The 18,238-nt window shown below is 43.8% G+C and overlaps 1 protein-coding gene and 1 pseudogene across 3 annotated transcripts in view; one reads left to right on the forward strand and one right to left on the reverse strand.

Annotated features, from left to right (window-relative positions):
- The window catches only part of Pde7b (phosphodiesterase 7B), a 342,947-nt gene that overhangs the window by 87,426 nt on the left and 237,283 nt on the right, over positions 1-18,238 (forward strand). For all 3 annotated transcript variants that reach the window (XM_052169419.1, XM_052169420.1, XM_052169421.1), the window contains exon 2: positions 15,460-15,520. In XM_052169419.1, the coding sequence (XP_052025379.1) occupies positions 15,460-15,520 (61 nt within the window). The remainder of the gene's footprint in view (positions 1-15,459; positions 15,521-18,238) is intronic.
- LOC127674185 (myb-binding protein 1A-like) lies at positions 5,794-9,490 on the reverse strand (annotated as a pseudogene).

Genomic DNA, 18,238 nt, shown 5'->3' on the forward strand with positions numbered 1-18,238 from the left:
ACTCCCAAGCACTGCTGATTGTCACAACTGTGAGTATTAAGGTTGTAGGGGTGACACCCTGAAATTCAATGACAAGATGGTATCACACTGAACAGAACATATTCCAACCCCAAAGCATGGCAACCATATGACAACAGCTTTCTCAGTATGCATGGCTATTAAATTGTACTCCCATTATACAATCTTAAGGAACACTATTGGAGACACTCTACTGCCTGGAGCAAAGGATCTATGACTTGTGGTGATCTCATTAAGTGGAATCCTGCACGGTCTTGACCATCCTGCAATCTTCTTCAGGCTTCATGTTTCTCAGATCCAGGATCCTTATGATTACATCATCCCCATACCCTCGGACCTACTCTTGACTCCCTTCATTCCTTTAATCACCTTTAGACTTTACATCTATGATGTTGCTTAGAATAAATGCCTTCCAGGCTTATCTTGTGCTTCGATCTCAACTGAAAAGTAACGCAGTGTTGCTTCGCCTCTCCTTTATGCTCGCACAATCTTTCTGAAGCTTTCCCATGCCCACTGGGGTGTGGTCAACTTGGTCGCCTGTGAAGACACTCTACCTAAACTCAGCTAGGTCCTTCACCCTTTCTCAGTGGCAGGGATGAGGATACAGGAGGAGGTTGACCATCTCCATCCATTCCCCACCCACCTCTGCTCTCTACACCTTAAACTTTGTAGGTTTCCCACCTTTAGTGAGCGGTTTCCATCATGGAAAGAACAAAATATATTTCCTCACCAGGTACTATGACTGATGAAGGAACTGTGCTCTGCGACTCATGCAGCCAAAGCCAAGTGGGGGTGTGCTACATCTCCCTCTCTTCTTCCACAGAACCACACTCATAAAGGATGGGTGACGGGTTCTAGAGGAATTGAAGTGTTTATGTACTGACTTGTTTATCTATTACTGTGACAAAATACCACAAATTACAGAAGAAAGCATTAAATGTGTGGCAGCTCATGGTTCCAGGGATTAAACTCCATCATGGTGGTGAGCATGGCAGCAGGCAGGCAGGCACAGCAGTGAAGCTGTAGCTGAGAGCTCACAGCTAATCCACCAGCACAAGGCAGAGAGAGAGGCAGAGAAAGACAGAGAAACATAGACAGAGAGACAGACTGAGATGCACAGAGAGAGAAAGAGACAGAGAAGCAGATAAATAGAGAGACATACAGACACAAATACACACAGAACTAGAAAAGATATATAGATATAGATATAGATTTCAAATTATATATATTTCAAAAGCCTATATATATACATATAGATAGATATGATAGATATGATAGATAGATAGATAGATAGATAGATAGATAGATAGATAGATAGATAGATAGATAGGCTTTTGAAACCTCAAAGTCCACTCTGACCCCAGTGACATGTCTCCTCCAACAAGGCCACACCTCTCAATCTCTACCATTTTCACCAACTGGGAACCAAGGCTCCAATGCCTGAGCCTATAGGACCATTTCATTCTAATTGCTACACACATGTATCTCTCTCTCTCTCTCTCTCTCTCACACACACACACAAATAATCATTATCATGAGTAAGTATTATTCATCCCTCACCTCCACAATGAGAGTCAAAATTATAAGCCAAATGGGCCACATTTCATACAACTAATGAGATCCAGGTTTGGGATTTGAACCTCAACTTGCTAAATGTTTTTCATTATATCTACTTATCTGTCCTCCTATGCCTCTTCCTGTTTCTTCTACTGTTTCTCGACTTCACCTTTAATAACTCACGATGTATGCATTAAACATTTATGACTATGGCTGGTAATCAACCCTTGAGACTCTAAGATGATAAATAATAGATTAGACTGCATTTCAAAATTCTCACTCAAGTTTTCCACTGTTCAGATTTGGAGTTTATGTATTTGAATCTGATGTACAGTGTTTTCCAGAGCTCATACCAGGATTCTTCCCAAAATACTTGGATCCAGATGTTTACCCAGTTGCAATAGCTTGATGCACTTGAGAGAGAGAGAGGTCTCGGCTATGCTTCAGGCCATCAATCCACAGGTGCAATTTTGCTAGAAGTACGCTTGCCCGGAGGCTGGAGTCATGTTACTGACATGGGGAAAACAGCAGATTTCACAGTGCATTTCAGTGCATGCCAGCTTCCAGCCCTGTGTGCCATCTAGCCCCAGCAGCTCCCCAAAGGAGGTCGACCAGAAGGACACAGCCATTCTACTGTCTGCTACTTCCTGGGGTCAGAATGACGAAACAGTTCACTCTGGACATTTGCTTAGTAATTTAACTCCTCTCCCTCTCCTTTTCCCTCTCCCTCTCCCTCTCTGTCCCTCCCTCCCTCTCTCTCTCTCTCTCTGGCTGAAACCAGGTTTTCCAAGTTTTGGTTCATAATAAGTAGTTTTTAAACATTTAAAAATAGGGGTCTGTAATAAAATGCTGAGCGACTCTCTGGAGACTGCTGCTGCTGGCGTTCTCTAATAGAAAGCATACGCCATTGAGCTAACATTTTGTTCTTTGACTGAAGGGAAAAAAAACAAAGCTGTTAAAAGCAGGTAGGCTCATTTCCCAATAGCAATGGCATTAATATCGTTCAAGCCACTCCTGACCATAGTTAATTAGAGCTTTTGGAGAGATGGCTCCTCCTGAGGGTCACACCAGGTTAGTCAGACCACAGAGTTGCTGTTGGCAATTGGCAACAATGGATTTGTTAAGAATTTCTGCTTGGCTTGAGGTGATTATCTGATTTTTTTTTCCCCTCTCTTTTGCTGTTGTGTCTCTTATTTTGACTGGCTGAGGTTGGGTTGGACGACGGAGGCCAGGATCCAAAGGCAATGCCAGCTTGTTGCTGGAGATCTGCACTGACAGATTGTTGAAAACTTATTAGTCTGATGTTTTAACAGCCTGCAGTGGGATGGAAATCTGCTCCTTCACTGGAAATGCTTAGGAAGGAAAACATAAGCCTGGGCTAAAATTTGCCCTAGTTCCAAATCTGTTGGCCTCTGGTACCAGAGCACCGAGGGCTGCCACCGAGATGCTCAGAGATGAAGACCTAACTATGCCACCCACGCAGTAGGCAGGCTGAGCAAAATCCTGTGGACTGCAGCCACTGTAAGGAAGGAGACCCTGAAGACATATCCTCCCAGGGCAGGGAGGCTGCCATGCCAGCACACACGGTACTAACGGCTTCCAGGGTAGCTGCAGTCAGCCTTGCGTGAGCTGTGCACTGGGAGGCTAGAGAATCCTTTGGGTCATAACTATTTTATGAAGTAATTCAAGAAAACAGAACAAGGAACACCTTAGGCTCCAGGATTTTCTTTAGGGCTAAAACAAGCAAAAAGAATGCAGGTAATGCTGTTGGTGAGAGATATATAATGTCATTAAATCACAATTGTTTGTTACAAAACTAAGAGTTCATTAAATTCCCACTTTCCAAAAGCAAGCCTTCCTCCCAGCTGGGAACAACATTCAGTCCACTACCGGTCCCTGCTTTCCTCCAGTGTCAAGGCTACTGGTCTCATTAAACTCCCTGCTGGGACCCACCATCGTTTTGCCCAAGTCTTTGGAGACAAATGTATCTGATCCTAGAAGCTTTCTGATGTGATGGGGGTGCAGGGTATCTCGCTGATAGTTAAGGCTTTATCACCTTCCAGGCCCAACCACAGGGCCACCTCTTTTTCTGTGACAGCCAGTCAGGGCTAGATACCATAACTGAAGTAGTCCTTTAGTTTGTATATTCTGATGTCATACTGGGCTCTGAGAGGACAGGACATTCACAGCATGGCACATGTACAAACTCAGCACTTTACCAATGTCTTGAGTGTTCCTTTATTCATTCACTTATTTGGACGACATTAATGGGTTCCAAACTCCCAACCCTTGTTCCCCATTTTAGGAGTTCGGTCTCAAAAGAAACCATGCTTTTAGATTGCTCTTCAGATCTAAGACGTCTTTGCCCTCAACCTGCCTTCTATGGACCAAATATTAATAACAACCATTCTGTTGTCTGCTTTAGGAAACTGTAAGATGGGAAACAAACCAGAATTGTCTAGGGTTTATTATTTGTTTGTTTGTGGTGCTGAGAACTAAACACAGAGCCTTATGCTGATAGGTAAGGGCTCCACCAATTGAACTACATGGTATCTTTTGGGGGCTTTGAGATCGGGTCTTACATTGCTGTTACAACTGACCTTGAATATTATATGTATTCCCAGTTGGCCTCTAGACTATGATCCTCCTGCCTTTCCAATGTTGAAATCAGAGATATACTGCTACAATCAGTTTTTTTTAAAAAAAAAAAAAAAACAATTTTTAAAGTATCTTCTCAGGTCAGGTTTGAACACTTAACCACCCCTTGCAGCTGCATACAATGTGGTTCTATCTATACAGCAGCCCAAGTGGCCAAACAGTATATCCCCTCTCAGGCTACCAGAGATAACGCCATTATCTACCCCAAGACCGCATTAATGAATTTGTTGTTCATTCACTACGTAAACATTGGGAGTAATGCGTTTGATATAAGTTACTATGCAAGACATTTGGTGACCTGGGAAGAGAGCAACTAGAACAAACGCAAGCCCAAATATGCAGATGAGCAGTTGTCTCGGTTATATTCCCATTCTGCATGGCAGACTTAGCAGGATGGATGTGCTTACAGAGGGACTGAGAGCCGGGTGAAGGCTTCAGCCGGTGATCGAGCTGTGTCCCTGCAGATCGCCTTTGAGGCTCCGTTGGGACAGATGAGACATATTTCTCTTTCCACCAAAGCACAGCAGCCTCCCAACAGTCTGACCGTGGTTAGTGTTTTCACTCGGGGAAACTCAGCTTTGGTGTTTGTTTGTTGGCTTGTTTTTCTAAAACGAGCCTGATCTATGTAGAGGGTTTGCTTTATTTTTGTTTGCGCATGTTTCAGACACAGACAGAGAGAGATGTTGGGTTTTCTACAGTAACATTTAATACTCCATCACTGGCTTCACGGATTCCGAGAGGATGTTGTGCCAAAAGTTTTGTGATGCCTGGATTGCTGCCATGTGCTGTTTTCTTAAAGTCAACAATTCACTGGTGCCTGCCCATTCTCCGCTTTCCCAATTGTGGTCCGCCAGCCTACTGAGCGCACGGCCGGCTGAGTCTGTTGGCAGTCACTCGCGGAGGCCCAGACTATAGCCTGATCCTCCAGCGACCTTACAAAACTCAGTTCCCTTAATTAAATGATTCTAAAGACAAGACAACTATAAATGTGGAAGAACAAAAATCAGAATCGCAGCTTTGATTTTCTGATAGTATTCAGCATTACGTACTTAGAATAAACTGTTACTGCCTCTGCTAACAGACAGGAAGGTCACAATACTGAGGGTCTCCATCTTCAGTTGTGGGTGTCTGCCCCTCCCTCCTCGGGGTGGAAGAGACTTTTTCTAGACAAGATTAGTTACTGGAGGCCTGCTAGGAGGGTTCTATATACCAGTGGTGGCAAGCTTCAGAAAAGAAAAAAAGATGCGTTAAAACTTTCTTGAGACGCCAACAGAAAATGATCGGTTTCCTTACGAAAGCGACAGGCTAAACAATGAGCGCATGCGCTCAGAGCACTGCTGCTGAGGTGGACAACTCCTAGTGAGCACAGTGCTAGCAATTTGAACAGAATCACATCAGATACAATTTTTAAGAAAAATAAACATGTTGAAAGTTTAACTGTGTTTCCTAAAATTACTCCCCCTTTTTTGGTATCATACACCATGGCTTGTATATTAAAATATTGGTGAAAAATAGGGAGTCTCTAGTTCTGCTGATGACAGGGAAACAGACCATGCACACTCAAGGTGTCTGCATTGTCCTCCTGGACACTCTCCTTCTCTCGAGCCCGCTCTGTACCAGGCTGGGGCTCCTGCTTGCCAGAGACAGTCTTGCTCTTTTCTTTGTCAGGACAGACTTGGGGGCTTCCTTATGACCTCTTTTATGTTGAGAGCCTTCTGATACTTTTTGCTTTCAGGCTCCCTGGGGTAAGGGGACACAGGGGTGACTCCACTCACCTGTGACAGCTTCTCTCTCGTCTTCTGCAGTTTTGGGGTCTTGGCAGGGGTGCTGGGACTTAGGGTGGGGTTACTGGGAGCCAGAGTCTTGGCCACAGTTATCCCATTCATCTGGGCTGAAGTGGCTTCCACCCCCTTCCTGTTCTCCGTGCCTGTGCTGGGGTGGGGCTGGTCTTCACCAGTGGCAGCAGGCGTGGCACCCGGTGTCACTGCATCCTGCTGGGAGGCAGCACTCTTTCCTGGTGTGGGACCCTCAGATTTAAGTTTCTTTCAACTCTTGGTCTCTGGCAAGAATTCCTCTTTCTTCTGCTTTGTGTTGATGGGACTCTGGGCGTCGCTAGGTGTGTCCTTGGCATTCTTCTTTTCTGACTTTGGATGCCGGACTCCTAATATCTTCATGGCCTGCCGGTAGAGACCATAAAGGGGATTGGAGCCAGATGAGTGATTCTCCTGTTGCAAGCTTCGATGCAGCCTCTGTTGCTTTCTCTGAAGCATGCCCAAGAGAGCAGTGAGGTCCACAGACAGCTCTTCTTGTGACTGTCTGTCCTGAAGAGAGTATTCAGCAGCTCCAAGATGGATAGCTCCCCCTGATGCTCCCTCTGGTGCTCCCCCTAGTCCTCCCTGATGCTCCCCCTAGTCCTCCCTAATGCTCCCCCTGGTCCTCTCTGGTGCTCCCCTGGTCCTCCCTGGTGCTCCCCATGGTCCTCCCTGGTGCTCCCCTGGTCCTCCCTGGTGCTCCCCCGGTCCTCCCTGATGCTCCTCTGGTCCTCCCTGGTGCTCCCCCTGATGCTCTCCCTGGTGCTCCCAAAGAGTCTGCAGGGTCCCGGTGGCCTTTCTAAGAGTTGGGTAATCAGCTGCTCCCACTCAGGATCCTCAAAACATACCCTCTGCTCCCGTGTAGCTAAGATCTTCTTCTGGAGTAGCAGACACCCCTGGGCCTGATGGAAGGGCCAAGATGGGCCAGCCACATGCTGGACCAGGATGAGGAACAGGTTCTTACAGATCACCAGGTATTGGGAGAAGAGGCTGAGGAACATGGGGACTGTGAGTGGACTGCTACGCTTTGTTGAGTGAAAGATTCAAAAAGGTCAAACTGGCTCATTCCTGCACTTGTGCCTCTAATTCTCTGCCCTGGTGGCCTATCTGGCCATGCACTGGAGATTCATGGAGATTCACTGGACCAGAGCTCCACCAGCTCTCCAGGTTCCCAGTGGCAGGTCACTAACAGGCCAACTTCATGCTTCAAATCCCCCACGGCCTTTGTGGTACACATCTGGCAAACCCACTCTTTGTCGCCATATCTCTCCCTCTTGAACACAGACAAGCCACCCCGTGAAGGAAAACACAACACAAACTTAGTTCAGAAACAATGGTATCTCAACTCTGGGCATAACAACTAAAACCTAATCGTATAAGTCTAATTAAAATCTGATCCCTCTAGTGGCAGATCCTTGTGGATCCGCCATGATACTAGGAAACTCTAGGAGCTACATCTTACCCCTCTGCAGTCCTGGTTCCAAAAGGAAGTCACTCTCTCCTGCTTCCTCTCTTCCTCCATCCAACCTGGAAGTCCCATCTACTCACCCAGTGATTGGCTCCTTTATCCATTAGGGGATTGGCTCACAAGAACAGCACCAGGCCCATCCACAACAACACTTAGTCAGAAGAGATTCCGGTGATGCTGAATACACTTAGGTTACAAAGTGCAAGTCTAAGCAATTAGCAGTCTAGTCCTCTGAGTCCTTGGGCTGGGGCTTGGTGTCAGCTCTCTGTAACCTCTGACATCTTGATGCCTCTTAGTGGTGTTGCTCTTGAGGACTTGCAGCAGGTACAGAGAGGCACTGAAGTAGTAGAGGGCAACAGAGACATCAGCTTGGTTGCCAGCTTGCTGCATGAGCCTCTCCCTGTGGGGGTGCAGAGCCTCTACACAGGGTGCCACTTCACAATAGCTGCAATGACAAGGACCCCATAGTTGTGGTCTTCCAAAGGGAAGAAGTGCTACTTCGTCTCTGGGATCTGCGGAGTAGCCTTCTTTGTCTTAAAGAGGGCGTGAGACAAGCAAAACCTGGCCATTTTCTCAACCACAGCGTCATCCTTCTCCAGGTACAGACGATCTACAAGGCCGACCAGGCGGCGGATGATCCACTTCCGGAGCTGCAATACAGTTTGCTCAGGCAAATTCAACATGGCGTCCTGAGCTCTCTTCTGGTTGGCAGTGCTGAAGCCAACCAAGGACTTCAGGTCAGGCTGTAGGAACATGTCCCACAACCAGGACTCATGGTTCTGCAGGGTTTCAGTATTCAAAAACCGTGTGACACACCAGAAGGCAGGCATGACAGGGAGACCTTGATTGGTGATGGTTGGAAAAGCCACCATCATAGTATACTTCCACTTAGGGTCACCCTGGCACCCTTCTAGGAAGGTACCCTAGAGGTACTTATTCTCTGGGATGAGCATGAATAGGATTTGGAGCTTAGAAATGACCATGTTCTCCCCAAAATGGCGGGTCAAGTCTCCTTGCATCACCAACTGCAACAGCTCTCCTGACAGAAGCAGAGATGCACCCAGTCGGCGGAAACACATGTAGCTGGATGTCCAGGATGGATTCTTCAGCATCTCCTCCTCCAAAACCACCTTCCAGAACAGTTCAAATCTGATCTCCTTAACTGCCAGGCGGGGCAGGTCCAGAGTCACACCGGGCAGTGCATGCTCCTTCTTTACAGAGTTGGCTGCCACCTTCAGTATGTTCACCAGACTGGGAATATTGTCTTCTGAGAATAGGTCAACCGAGCCCATCAGTGGCCCAACCTCTGCTGAGCCAAGCGGAAGGGCTCTCCCAAGTGCTCGGGAGAGCAGGGTTCACTTTCACGTCACCCTTGAGGACCTTGGGCAGGATCTCCTGGAACATGGCCGCTGGGACCTCAGAGAGGATGTCCACCAGAGCCTTTATTGGCAGCCCCTGTAAGTGGTTGTGGTGATGGGACAGGATCGTCAGCGATCTCACGGACTTCATCAGGGCCTCTTTGTCCTTCCCTGGGTGGCCTGACCGGAAGAGGGCTGGCCTAGCACTCCAAACAGGTTTGCAAAAAGAGTGGGCCGCAGCATTGCCTCGTTCACTGCTTGTACACTCTATTTTTCTTGTATCTGACTCAGGATGTCACACAATGGAATGTTGTCAAAAGACTGCAACTGCTGTGCCAGAGCCAGGCTGTAGCAGGGCCTAGCAGCTTCTCGGCCCACCCTAGTAGACCCAGGGATTAGGCGCTTCAGGGGCCTAATTTTCATCTCCGAATCACTGGCCTTGTGCGCAAGCACGCCAACAACTTCTCCATGGCCTGGAGCCACACTTCCTGTTTAGGCTTTGCGACGTCTCAGAAATCCAAAAACTCGAGGCTGTGCTTCAACAGGCTGTGGTGGTCACCTTGTGGTGTTTCTGCAGGAGACACGGGCTTGGGTTTCGTGAGGCTCTTCATCTCCGCCATGCTGAACCAAACACATGGGCTCAGAAGATTAGTCTCTTCCAGGTCAGGGGTCTCGGCGCCTGCGCACTGGGACCCTAAAATTACTCCTAATGTCAATGTTCACAACTATGAGAAATATAATGGAAAAAATACAATTTACTTAAGAGAAATATATTTTATTGTATACGTTACCAGACTGTACAGTTTTAGTTCATAGAAATTAAAAAGTTGTAACTTTAAACTGATGCCAGCTTTAAATTTAAGATTTTTTTAAATTACTTTTTAGTTGTAAAAATAAACAATACACGTATTCAAGGTATAAAAAATAATGATCTGAAACATGTACAGTTGTGAAGTGACTAAATGAAGCTAATTAGCAGATACATTATCTAGCATACCATTTTTTTGTGTGAACACAAAATATATACTCTCAGCAATTTTTCATGTGTACAATATACTGTGATGGTTGTCATTGCGTGGTATACATGGGTCTCTTGAGCCTATTCTCCCTGTCTAGGCGAAACCTTGTAGCCATTGAAGCCTTTCCCCCTCTGTCTACTGGCAGCCATGATCCTGCTCTCTGCTCCTAGGACTTCAGCGTTTTCACATTGCATATAAGTAAGATCACATGATATTTACTGCTCTGTCCCCACCTTATTTCACTTAGTACAATACCCTCTTATTCATCCTCATTGTAGCAAATGATAAAATTACCTTCCTCCCTTCTCTGGCTAAAGAATTGCTTCACTATCTTTATGCATTCAACCATTGATGTCCACGCCCTATTGCAGCTATTGGAAATAACAGATGCAGTATTTGAAAACTTCCCTGAACAAAAGTCAAACACTAAACTTAGTATACAAAACCCTTAACTAAACACTAACCGAAATAACATTCAAAATACTATTAACAACATCAATAACAGCATTCAAAATACTGACTTCAAATACCAAGTATTTCTTTATGTTTCAAAACACTACAGGAATTAATGGAGGATGTTAATGACTGAGTTTAATGTTTATCCTTAAATTTATATCACAGTCCCTATAATGCTTTAGTATAGTTCTAAGTTGCTTGCAATGAATTAAAACTAAGTTTGAAATAATCTGTGATGTAGATAGCATCACCCTATTTTACAGCTAGAAAGGCAGGTTTGACCCCAGATGATAGAGTAGATGAGATGAGGTGGCAACGGGGCCACGTGATCTAAAGCCTGAGCTCCCTTGCACAAAGCCAGAAGCTAATGGGTGAGTAGAGGGAATGTCTCCAGGCATAGTCTAGATAGTTGGTGCAAGGAGGAGCAACCAAGTAGCCAGTCTCTGGAAATGGCCATAGACTGTGCAACAAGGAACAACCAAGTAGCCAGTATCTGGAAATCTACATAGCCTGTGCAACAAGGAACAACCAAGTAGCCAGTATCTGGAAATGGCCATAGACTGTGCAACAAGGAACAACCAAGTAGCCAGTATCTGGAAATGGCCATAGCCTGTGCAACAAGGAACAACAAAGTAGCCAGTATCTGAAAATCACCATAGCCTGTGCAACAAGGAACAACAAAGTAACTAGTATCTGGATATCGCTATAGCCTGTGCAACAAGGAACAACAAAGTAGCTAGTATCTGGAAATCCATAAATCTTGGCTATGCATCAGTTGTCAACAACAGATTCCCACTCATTGGAGAGAGAATTCTACAGTGAGATACTCCTGTATCTCCTCAGTTCTCTACTGTTACAGGGCTATAATGAGAGTATGAAATGTAGCCAGACAACACTTAGAACAATTTTTAGCCCTCAAATTCAATGAATGTTAGCAAAGTCATATATCTTTAGTTAACCTCTAAGAGTTTCAGGGACCTGGCACATCAAAACGCAATGTCGGTTGATAATGAAGTTGGTTGATTCTTCATGGCCTGTGCAGATAATGGACTCATACTCATAAAAATCTCATAAACCATAGCCAATGTGTCTCCAAAAGAATGAATATATGCTAGGAGAATCTCTTTGTTGTTAGCATGGCTCCAGAATCTTGGATTGGTACTGCAGTGGCTAGACCTTGGTATTTATGCTTAGTTTTCACTGGAATTGTTGGGTAGGAACAAGATGATCTGGCTATCTCAGACACAGAAAATGAAACTAAGATGGACTATCTAAGAAACAGAATTCTGATGATCAAAACCAAAAGTCACCCAGAATCAAGTTGCCCAAACGGGGCACCCCAACAAACACGACCACATCATCAAAGGAAGGGGGTTGCAGACCTCACAACCCAGCAAGACACTGGGCCTTTGCCTGTGTGGGAGTCTGTGTGGAGTGGGGACACTGTGGCTTAACCTAATTAATCTTCTAAACTAGGTCATTGCCCTGAGCTGCACAGTGAGTGGGAGCATGGCGATGACGGCCTGGTAAACACTAATATGCATTAATGAGAAAAGGCACTGGGGAGAATGTGGTTCGAGGCATGTCCTGTGAACGATCCAATTCCCTTCTGGGCCCTGCTTTAAAAACTGTTGGTATCATCAGGTAACTTTGGAAAAACAAACCAAAGCGATTGAGGAGTTAAAGGTACCTCCGCCATCATCCAGATTGTCATAGAAATAAAGACAGGGAAGCAGAAGGTCTTATCCTCATAAAAAGGACCACAACACCTCCCTTCACTGCTTGGTAATAAGTCTGGTCAGTGAGCCCAGGTAGGCCATGACTGTTGGGGGAGTGTGTCAGACCTTCCTCCCAGCTTGATCCTGACAGCCCAAACACACATGTTGAGAGACACACCTCAAGCTTCCCATAACATATCATAGCCATGGGAAGTCATGCAACCTCTACCCACAATGCATGGGAAGTCTCTGCATTGGAAGAAGAGCACCTATCCCCTGGCAGTGTGCATACAGGCTTTATCATTAACCCAGAGAAGACACTGATAGAGAGTTATTCCACTAAGAAGCTGAAAACATTTTAGAAATTCTCTGACCTTTCATCTAGAAATAATGATTAACTCATTGGGATTGTAAACACACCACTTTAAAAGGCAGGCGATGCAAAAAATAGAACCTGGCTATTCTAAAGGGCTTAACCTCCGTCAAATACAAACAAAACAGAAACAGGCAGCCTGATCAGACTTCATGGGTCGTTAATCCACACATTTGATCCCTGGCCTGCCTTGGTGGCCCATATCAATGTCCCCCATGCTACATCCAAGCAGGACAAGATTAAATGGTCTGATACAGAGCCATCTGGGTCAGCAGATACTCATGATCCTAACTCTGTCTAGAATGCTGCATCTCTTACCTTCACAGCCCAAAGCCCCCCCACCCAGCCTTCCAGGGTCCTCAAACTCCCTTTCCCACAGTTCTGCGTCTTGGTTTCCATCATAACTTGCAATCCCTGGACCCACCGTCCTTCTCCTCCACAGAGTAGGTCAATCTAGAATCTGATGCTCAGGAGGGACAATTCTCCCACTGAGAATTTCCAATGTGAAATTAGCTGTGAGGAATGCTGATTGCTTTTTCTTCGGGGAATGGAATTAACCAAGCTGTGAACTTTGAAAGAAAGAGAAAATCGGGCTACACTACTAGACTGTGAGTCTTTGCCAGAGCAAGGGAAATAGCTACACATGGTGGTCCATCCTCCTAACCCTAGAACTCAGGAGGCAGAGGCAGGTGGATCTCTGTAAGTTGAGGACTAGCCTGAACTACAACAGAGAGTTCCAGACCAGGCTGGGCCCAGAGCTAAATAGTGAGGCTTATTAAAAAATAAATGAAGAGGAAATAATTTAGTAAGTGATATGAACAAGTTATCAGCTAATGGCTTCCATGACCCCAGGGACACACTGATATAGACCTACGTTGGACAGAGTGCCATTTTGATATTCAAAGCATTTGATGTCGCCAATTCATTCTTGTTATACTTCATGTATAAGTGGGAGAGGGTTGGTTGGGGAACAGGGGGAGGGGAAACCAGGAAATGGGACATTTGAAATGTAAATAAAGAATATAATAAAAAAGAATAGTCTATGGCATGGATACCTACAGACTACGTTGGAAACCTCCTATGTCCTCCTGCACACCATCTCTGCAGTCTCTTCTCCGTACCCTAGGTTTGATGCCTCATTTGTTATGCAGTTCATGTTTTTCTTTCTCAGTAAATTAATGTATTCGTGAGAAATGTGTGCTATTTTGGGTGTTTTCATCTTCATAATATAGGAAGCTCTTTTTAGCATTTTATTATACTTTACTGTGTGTGTGTGTGTGTATGTGTCTGTGTGTGTATGTGTATGTGTCTGTGTGTCTGTGTGTGTCTGTGTGTGTCTGTGTCTGTGTCTCTGTGTGTGTCTGTGTGTGTGTGTGTCTGTGTGTGTGTGTATGTGTCTGTGTGTCTGTGTGTGTCTGTGTGTCTGTATGTGTATGTGTGTGTGTCTGTGTGTCTGTGTGTGTCTGTGTGTGTCTGTGTCTGTGTCTGTGTGTGCACACGCACGTTTATGTGTATGAAGCATGTATGTGGACATTTTCAGGCGTTGGCCCTAACTTTCCACCACGTCTTGAGACAGGGTCTGACTGTGCCTCACTACTGTAAGCGCCTGGCTACCTGGCCCACAGGCTGCAATAATCCTCTGTCTTTGCTTCCCATCCCACAGCAAAAGTGATAAGATTATAGATTCTCAAGGTTCAAGCTTATATATTACTTTTTCAGCACAACTGCTGTCTTCCATTGAACTATCTCCCCACTCTAATATTACCTTTTTATGACTTAAGTATACATTTTGTATCATTTGAAAATTACGCATGTTTGGCATTCCATAATGTGAATATTATGTATTTTATATACGTCCTTTGTATGTTATATATGCTTTTATAGTTTATAAAGTCCTGTTTCATTTTTAATTATAGAATTCAACTCACAGGTGATATTTCACTGAAGTTGTATGTGAAAATAATTCTAGTTAAAATTCTACAAAATCATTTGCTCTGTCACAAAGTATGACTTTTTGACTTTGCTAGATTTTACAAGCACTTACCAATCAATCTGTGGTGATTATTTTATATATCCTAGCCCCAAAGTATGACTAGAAAGCTTCACATTTCTCCAGATTTTGAAAATATTTATTATTTCCAGATTTCTAAATTTTGTCAAATCAGTGAGTTTTTAAAAGCCCTTTATCTCAGTACAACGTATTCACAATCATTGGAATAGTTCACTTTATCTTAATATAATTTACTTTTTCCCAACAATTGGTATAGTTCCGTATATTTTCTAGGATTACTGATCATTCAGATTTCCCCTTTGTGAATTACTTGCTGTGCCTTTTATCCATTTTCTCTCAGATTATTTATATTTGTAGTGGTTTTGGTAGCTCATTTATAAACACAATACTAATCTTGTTGGCCAATCATACTCATTATGCAGCAGTAGCCTGTTGTTAAATAACAGATTGGATTGCTAAGTTTTGCCTTGCACGAACGTTTTAAAATTCAAATTAAAACAAGAACGTTGGTATTCCCAGAGTCTGTGAGCTCAGAAAAGCTCTGCACTGCTTTTTCATTTCCTTATTTATCCCTTCCCTGATCTGAGAGTTCGGCCTCGGCCGCTCAGCTTTGATAATATCTATATTGGTGAGTAGAGTGAGTCACTGGAATATTATCAATGCTAAATAAGGACCAGCTCTGAGAGTGGCTGGCCTTGGGTTGCTGGGCCTGGTTTCACTGAGAAGGAAACGGTCAGAAATGCGGCTCAGCCCAAGCCACAGCTCCTCATGGGGCCCCAGAGCCAGATGTTGGCAGGGGCATGCAGCATGCTAGAACAGCCAATCCTAGACTGACCCCCAAAGACCTTTCTCCAGGAAAATCTCTCTCTATGACAGAAATCCGTAGGCCCACGTCACTAAAGAAAACAAGAATTGAACAATATCATGGAGATGTCAGCTGTGTGGATAGATTGGCTTGAGAATTCTCATTTGACATCTTGAAGAAGTAACTAAAGCTATCTTTCTATTCCAGAGGTGTGGCGAAGTCTTGTTTGAGAATCCTGAACAGAATGTCAAATGTGTTTGCATGCTAGGTAAGAAGGCTTCTTGTTCTGCTTCTCTTATAAGTGATTAGCTAATTACTAACCAAGAGAAAGATAATAAAGGACTGTTATGTATGGGACCTCACTTAAAGGAAGATTAATCACCTTCTCCTCCTCTGGTTATATATTGTGTTTTATGTGGCTGTCATAGGCATTATGATGATCAAACATATGCCCGTTGATTTAGAATATGTTAATATAAACCATTTGTGCTTTTCTAACTATTGCCATAACTATTGCAGTTAATTGAGCACCTAAGGTAACAAGTAAAATCTATCCTGAGCATCTTACACAGCTGGGTCATTTATTGTAAGTCAGCTGAGAGATGTCTGCCCTTTCAAATTACAGGTATCTTTGGCAAGATCAGTGTGATAACCTTGTAGATTCCATTAGCTTGTTTTGATTACACAAGAATTAAAGATACAAAGGAAAAGTGAGAATGAAAGCTTTGACTGAGAACGAAGAGGAAGAACATGCTACGTGTTACTTGATTGAGAATACATAGGAAGAACATACTACATGTTGCCTGTAAATACTATCGATTTACAACCTAGAATGCACAGTGGTGTATAACAGAGGTCAAGCTAGATACCTGGAGTTTCTCACACAGTAGAAATGTCTACTCCCTTAAGGACCTTGCACTGAAGAGGATTTAGACATTTTTTTCCTATTTATCCTTTAAGGGAATTGATGCAAATCTTACTTCACACGTTGATAAAGTCCTTTGCAATCACAGATGAAAGAATATCAAAAGAAGGCTTTCCTGGTATCAATATAAATGGATCAATCTGCCATTAACCCGCAGCCTCACGTGGACTCCATGGTATGAGATGATGAGAGAAACAGTTTGAGACAAGAAACACTCACATTATTATTATATGTCACTAAAACTGAGATCATTTTAGTATTTTGTTAAGAAGGAGTGTCTATGGACACCAAGCAGAAGATGTCTCCTTTGCCTTGCGTGAGGCATTAGTAGGTTATTTCTTCCTTTAAGAGGAGACCGTGAAGGTATATTTACCACTTCCTGGAATGCTTTTTGAGAAGACGGTCTATCTCTAACAGCAAAGGATAAGGTATCTGGTATTTTAAGGGACTGTTAAGTTTCATAATTTTTTCAGGTGATTTTTTTGTAATACTACTTCAACTTAATCATAATTTCCAACAAAGAAAGCAAAATATATACAGCCCATGTTTCCAAAACTTTCCCTTGGATTTTAATGCTACCCCAGTATTGACCTCTAATGGGAGCCAACCAAAGACTTTTTATATTCTCAAGTTCCTGGATCTTTTCTTCCTCGGTGCCTCCTCCCTCCCTGCCCCCCACTTCAGTTTTGGGTGTCCCTGCCTAGATTCTGGCTGTGCTCTAATTTAAAAAAGTTTGATAAGGAATATGCGTACGGTTCATCAGCCAGGGACAGGTTTTTAGGTCTGTCTTCTTCCTCACCAGTGAATACTCAGATCATTATAGGTTAAATCATCCACTCATGACTTCAATGGAACAAGCCACCATCTCAGAAAACCGTGCTGCTGGCTTATTACCTTAAATGATACATACATGTCACAGTCACCTTGAGTGACTCCAAAGCACTACATCTAATATAGTTTTAAGTAGGAACTAATTGCTGTCCTGTATGGGTTTTGCAGCCTCGTGTCTGGTTTCAGGAGAACAGTGAAGGTAGGGTTAGAAGGTAAATTGTGCCGGGCAGTGGTGGCACATGCCTTTAATCCCAACACTTGGGAGGCAGAGGGAGGCGGATCTCTGAGTTCAAGGCTGGCCTGGTCTGTAGAGTGAGCTCTAGGACATCCAGGACTATACAAACAAAAACAAAAACAAAAACAAAAGAAAAAAAGGTAAACCGTGTGCTGGAAAGCTGCCCATGCTGAGTATTAGATGCTTAGTCCTTAAAATTGTTCACGGTGGCCAATTGTGGCCACCAAGTCAGAGAGAACTGTAGTAAATGGCTCCTTTCTCTGCTTCACACTTAGGTCAGAGACCACCAAGCCCATAGCTGCACTAGGACGCTTATCCAATTGGCCTTAGGACGTATGCAGTTATGTCAGAAGATAAACTGTGGATCAAAAACAATAGAGAATATTTAAAGGATGACTGTTGCTTATTAGCAATTAGTCCATATGTTACCCATGCTCTGCGAAGTTATAAACTTTTCTTAAATTTAAAAAAACAAACAAACACCGTATGTGGTTTCTATTTTTCTATTCCCATTTCTCTTACTTTTAGAGTAGGATTCTATAAAAATAAAAATCCTTAATTTGTGATTTATGATATTTTGGCTCATTTTCCCTGTTTTGATCATGTATTTTTTTCTAATCTGGAATATTTTGTGACGTTGCTGCTGTTTCATACTTGATTTCGTTTAGACTCTTAAGTGGTGTGGCCATTTGAATGTTCTGGAAGAACTTGATTACCTGGCTGGCTTACATGCGATGTCTGCATTAGACATTTGAAATTTGCTACATAAACGCTGAGCTGGATTGGCAATTTTCAGAGTAATAGGATACACTGAAGTCAGTGTTGTATTAACACTCAACAGGAGTACAGACAGTCTGTGTTCCAGTCTCAGCTCCGAAACACTCTCTCTACTCATACAACTGCTTCCTCTCTCCAGGTTTCTGTCCACAAGGCATACATAGAAACATCTCTCCTTCCTAGATGTAGGGTTTTCCATGATGGAATAAGGTATTTTA

Source organism: Apodemus sylvaticus, chromosome 23, assembly GCF_947179515.1.
Source record: "Apodemus sylvaticus chromosome 23, mApoSyl1.1, whole genome shotgun sequence".
NCBI classification, from domain to species: domain Eukaryota; kingdom Metazoa; phylum Chordata; class Mammalia; order Rodentia; family Muridae; genus Apodemus; species Apodemus sylvaticus.